This window comes from Tinamus guttatus, unplaced genomic scaffold (genome assembly GCF_059628265.1).
Source record: "Tinamus guttatus ecotype Peru unplaced genomic scaffold, ASM5962826v1 Tinamus_guttatus_pri_ptg000325l, whole genome shotgun sequence".
Lineage (NCBI taxonomy): Eukaryota > Metazoa > Chordata > Aves > Tinamiformes > Tinamidae > Tinamus > Tinamus guttatus.
In genome coordinates this window covers 319,912-325,911 of record NW_028288859.1, presented here as the reverse complement: position 1 = coordinate 325,911, position 6,000 = coordinate 319,912, and the positions used below count along the sequence as shown (strand labels likewise).

Here is a 6,000-nt window from a genome sequence, read left to right as displayed (position 1 = left end):
ATCATAGCAGAACCCCATGTATCCAGACTTGCATTAACACCAATTGGGGCAACATAATGCAATTCTAAAATAAGGATTTTTTAGGAGAGAAGGCAGATTTGTCTAAGTAAGTGATGTTATACACAATATGCAGCTGACTGTTTCATAAATGCTCACTAATTATTTTTGCTTTAAGAAAATGAAAACTATGGAATGAAGGACAGAGTTCATTAACACTGAATTCAGAAACAAAATATAGTAGAGGACACATTTAATGAATTCTTAAAGAAAGTAATGGACTGGTGAAAGCCCTGATTCACTCCAGCCAATATGCTATAAAATAACCGTTAAGCGTTAGTGGTATTATTTGGGAATGGGAATGTCTGTACAGATGTGAGATTCTGGAAAGCCCAGAGGGGTCCATGGAGCTGTGGCCATGCTGAGCTCGGAAGGGCTGGAGGCCAAGTGCCTGCAGCTCCCGGCCTGTGAGCGACTCCCCTCCGGGCACGTCCCGCGCGGGGACCTGCCCCGAGCTGGCAACCACCCTCCTCCCGTCCGGAATCTGCCCTCCGAGGCACTCAGCAGCGCTGTCTAAGAAGCAGGGAGCGTGCAGAGATGCAACCCCCAGACACCCTCCGCAGGAGCGCTCCAACCCAGGCCAAAAGGAAACATTAAAAGGAAACACTCCCGTTCACTGCAGGAGCAGAGCTAGCTCCTGTGAGCGACCCCGGGGCACCTGCCGCAGGCACCGAGCCAGCGCCAGCCCAGGCGCCACAGAACCTGCCCTGGCTCATGCAGCACCGACCCTGGGCCAGGCCCGGGCGCCACAGAACCTGCCCTGGCTCATGCAGCACCGACCCTGGGCCAGGCCCGGGCGCCGCGCGGAGAGGATTCAAGACCACACGGAGCAAGGCCGCGTGGGGCCGCGGCACACGAGCAGCTCTCAGGAACCCATCGGCCAATCGAACCTGCTTCCAAGATCGTTATAGAATTTGTCCCATCGTTAAACTAAAATTTGTTAGGTTCCTTTAAGCCGTAATTCCTTAATATACTCAGGCAGAAAACATAATCACTTTTGAGTTGCATGTCCCATGGGATAAATATTCATTTATGTAATTAAAAGAACCTGTATATCTGCCAAATATGACTTGCCAAAAAAAAATTATAAATAGAAAGGTTGACAATGACTTGCCTTTCAAGCAGCTTCAAGATTTTTGAAATTGTTTGCTAATTCATTTACAAACATATGAATGCACTGAAGTATATTGTCTTCAGATATTAAGATTGTCATGTCACCTTTATTGACTAAATTAGCATTAATCCCAAAGTGTCCTAATGAAAAACTCTGGTAACAAAAGCTCATCGACATTTTATAAACATTTCTAAAAGTCTCTGTATAAGCCAGAGCTTAGGAACGGAACTCTGATCTTTCCTCTAGTAATATTATAACAACAAGAAGAAATGGCATGAGGAATAGAAAAGTAGTCTTATTTGTATTCATTCAGGAATACATGAACTTCACAATTTTATATAGCGCCATCGCATAAGAAATCACAATACAGCGGGCTAGCATTGCTGAAGTTCTAATACAAATACTATGAGTTTACATGTCTTGATCAACATTGCAACTTTTATTGATTACTGTGTTTCCTAAAAATAATTTATTTTTAAAATGAAAGAGTTCCAGTAGCTTGTATCTAGAATAAAATAATAATCTATTAGCACATTCGGTATATTTGTACTTAAAGATATAACTATCTTCAAAGAATAAAAAAACACCAAGCAAGGAGTTCTGCTGGATCTTTTGTAAGTCATTGCTTCTATTAAAATGCAATGGGTGTGGGGGAGAGGGGAGTAAACTAATTACGTACAATAGTAAACTGAAACCCACACAGTAAAGGAACTCGGCATGTTCTTTCAAGACAGGACATGACTGCCCTCGACGGCTTGTTTTTGTTCAACAGGGTCGTTTTGGCACTTCAGACGCGGCTCTGGATGCAATTTGTGCATATGTGTTGTGTGTAGGTCTTTCCCTTCGCTAGCATGACATGGAAGACTTCAAAACAAGGCTCCAAAAGGCTCTAGGAATAGATGACATTTTTTTGTCGAGGAAATGATAAAGCAGTAACCTTGTTTACTAGAAAATATACGCAGGTGCTTTGCAGCTACCTGCCATTAAAATGCAAATATCTTCAAGCAGTTAATGATCTGATCCCTAATGCTACTACAGAATAAAGATAAACAGCTGTCTAATCTAGGTTTATACATCTCAGTGCATCCTTTGCAATTAATACTTTAATGCACACAAACAAGAAACTTATTAAAGCTTATAGAAAAAAATGTTTTGCCTAATGCCTTCTTTTTCATGCAGGTATGTGTGCTGTACATGTAACAAATATTTGTAAAAATTACTGGAGAATGCTCCACTGTGCTATAGCAGAAAGTATTAGAGAAGACAGCTTAAGCTTCCATTCCCAGACCAGCTCCTGCAGGGCTTTCTCAAAGCAAATCAGCAAGAATTCAGCCTGAGAAAACCACACAGGATCAGGTCTTTCATAGCCACTCATAACTCTAGTACTGCGATGGATGCAGATATGTTACATTTTTGTTCCTGGTAACTGGCTCCTTTGAGTCACCTAGAGATGTTTAAGGCCTTCTTTTAGGCAGTAAAGTTGTTCAAAAAACTAATCGTGCATCCACTATCTTCTAATGCTGCTAGAGATGTACAGTATTTTTGGTTTTACCAGATATGAGATGAATTACTTTTCTAGTTGTTAACATCAAGAAGATAACCAGGCTCAATGGTGGTGGAAAATACCAGTGATCTTGCAAATGGGTCCAGAAAGTAGGAGACCTCTTAATACTCAGGAAATGCACTTACTGCTACATGCTTCTAGAGCCTGCTTGGGCAGGCTTTGGGAAGAAAATAAGCAAATATAAAAATTAACAATCCTCATTTCCAAAAAAATAGTTTTGACATGAACCTGCATAAAAGATGCGTGTTCGCCTATCGGGTCGGTTTTAGAAAACGCATGCAGGGCGGCATGTCAGGTGTCGCTGCTTCAGTACCTCAGCGGGTCGTACAAAATGGTCAGTTATGGTAATTATTTCAATCATACCGGATCTAAGGCTTCACTGATAATGTAAGACATAAGGTCTAATTACATAAATTTATCCATTTAAAAAACCCAAGACTCAGCAGGTGAGAAGTTTCTGTTAGGAAGTAAGGCAGCAGTGTTTCCAAAGAGTTATCATTGGAATTAAAAAGGTCAGCTCTGCAACGTTACTGCGAGCAGGGGTATTTTTTGATACTCTTATTTTTATTGCAAGCTAATTCTGACATGTTATTCTGAATTTTCATCATTTCCGAATGTTTAAGAACCGCTCCTAGATTTCACCCCTACAATGTGAACTGCTGTTCTGGAGAATTCTTGTGCGATGCTGGACTTTGCAGACATTCAGAGGTGGATTGGAGGGATGTAGCATACGGGTGCTCGCATGTACTGGAATGCAGGTACTCTGTACACTAGGTAAGGACAGTGTACTCTTTTCCATTTAAAAAGGCGCAATATTAAAAATGGGAGAAAAATATTACATATCTATACACGGATGTTCTATTTTGGGACTGCTAGCTGTATTCTGGTAAACAAGAGAAATAAATGACTATTCTCCAGCTTTACCCATACAAACTATTCTGGAGTTCGTTCATTCTCCTGTTTCTGCCTCCCCTTATCCTGTCATAGTTCATCACTGCTGACCACAACAGAAACGTCAGTTCTGTCTTGACTAAAAAAATCATCCTGCTGCAACATCCATGCCAGATTTAAAAATAATTTCAAACTGGAAAGTATTTTCCAACTGCTGCATCAATTTATGACGCTTGGCACTACAGTCAGTTTACATTTGGTTTGTCCAAAAGAGCCATTCTGGAAGTACATGGTTAGAAAAAAATGCTTGTATTCTAACTTTAAGTATAAATTTAGCTTCCAGCAAACAAATACTGTAGCTGATTTTCTCACGTTTAGTGGTCTATAGTTTTCTGATTTTTCATTTGCATTTTTTGAATTGATTGCAACATGCTCAAGTCGACTTTCCAGTCAATTCACCCAAATTCCAACAGGAATTGGTTTATAAATTGGTTCCAACCGGAACTGGTCATTTGGAATTTCCAGCACAGGAAATTATTTTTTAAGTGTCTTGATAAGTACCCTAAAATTACAAACCGATGAGTCTAACATCTAATGATGAGAAAAAGGTTCGGCTATAAATGCAAATGTACTAAAAACACAAACAAACAAAAAACAACCTATAGGGTTGGGCGTGAACATAAGGGCATGGAAACTTTTTTTGCTCCCTACGTAACATCCGATGAGGGCAGAGCGCAGCTTCGGGACGACCACGTTACGCCCGCCCGGTGAAGGTGATTCCCTTTTCCTGGCTCCGTTGTGGCAGGTCGTCCCGCGGTGACCGCGGCTCCCTCGCCAGGGTCTCAAAGCCGGTGCCGCGAGTCATGGCTGTACCCGCCGGGGGATCCTCGGGTCCGATGGGGTTTGTACGTGTCCTGGTATGAGTCAGAGTATTCTTCTTCCACTAGAGGATAGTGATCTCGGCTGTGCTGGGAACTGGAAGACAAGCGGTTCCTGCTCTTCCGAGCCCTTTCGTTGTGGTAGTTTTCATCTGAGGTCATTAGGCTTCGTCGTTCGATGGGAGAGTTCTCTGCAGAGTGGTTGCTGTGTCTCATACGCTGGCTCTACGGGTGTCAGAGAAGCCAGCATTAGTACAAGTCAGAACGAATCCCATTTACTTTAAGCTAGTTTGACACTTATTCTGAGGTCTTTCAGAATCCATCCACTTTTGTGTAATTCACTTTATATTAAAATTTGCTTGCTATGGGAATGGGTTATAAGAATAGTCTGGTTCCTAGAGCTGAAAGGAGACCAAACACAGTACTGTAGCGTGTATCTTACAGCATTCACCAGGTGAAATATTACAGGTCATTCTGCATGAAAAGTGAGCTGATATATTCAGCATTTATCACTCTTCTCTGATCATGAACATAACATTCATGTTTTTGTTCTGCTTAGAAAATTTTTATCATTGACTTAGGTGGGTTTAGACAACATCTGAAGAGGCTTTTTGATTGTTTTATTATTTATTTTCTTTTTTCAAGGTGCAGCTCCCTGAGCCCTCTTAAAAACCTTTACATGCCTAGGAGACCATGGGCAGCTAACCATGCAACTGAGGGATGGTTATAATTGTTGCATGTTAACCAAGTCTTGTTTCTAAAACATCGTATCACAAATAAATTGATCTTTACTAAGTTAATTTATTAAATAGAAGTAAAGATTCCCCAAGCCTTTGCTCTCCTCACATTCCCATAATGATCGTGCGTTACTTCAGTCACATGCACAAATTTAGACCCTCTTTTTGCCCGTGAATTGGTGCAAGGCAGCCCTGGGCCTGCGCAGGAAAACCAACTTTCTGACTGTTGTTACCCGGGCTAAACCCCGGCAGGGCAGAGGCCGCGTTCTCAGAGCCAGCGTAACCAGCTCTCCTGCGTCTCGGGCCGGTGCCGGTGCCGCTCTGACCCGGCAGCTGGGAACGGAGCTGCGGCGGCGGCTGCGCCGTGGGGCCTCCCGGTGCACGGACAGGGTCACCCGCTGCTCCGGCCCTGCAGCTGCCCCCGCGGCTCCGGCTGCTGCGGGTCCTTCCCAGGCAGCCACGTCCCTTGCGCAGGCCCCGGTTCCGCTGCACAACCTGCGAGCGGAGGCTCCTGCGCAGGGGAGGCTGCGCCGGGCGGAGGTTCCAGCGCAGCAGCCGCCACATCCGTCTCCGAACGGGGATCCTGCTCCCAGGCTGCGCAGGGGGAGCTGCCGGGGCCGACGCGCGGGCGCCCGCGCCAGGTTCCTGCGCGGCACCTTTAGCCCTCCAGCCCTGGGCTGCCACGGCTTAGCCCGGATTACACAGCAGTGTCCTTCCCTATTGAATTTTGGTCCACATGCAGCTCATTTAGCTTTCTGG

At 44.1% G+C, this 6,000-nt stretch overlaps 1 protein-coding gene across 1 annotated transcript in view; it reads right to left on the bottom strand.

Annotated features, from left to right (window-relative positions):
* Nucleotides 1-4,453: 4,453 nt before the first annotated feature.
* The window catches only part of CACNB4 (calcium voltage-gated channel auxiliary subunit beta 4), an 80,665-nt gene continuing 79,118 nt past the window's right edge, over nt 4,454-6,000 (bottom strand). The window contains exon 14 of the mRNA XM_088529146.1: nt 4,454-4,729. Within this exon, the coding sequence (XP_088385272.1) occupies nt 4,469-4,729 (261 nt within the window). The 3' untranslated portion in view covers nt 4,454-4,468. The remainder of the gene's footprint in view (nt 4,730-6,000) is intronic.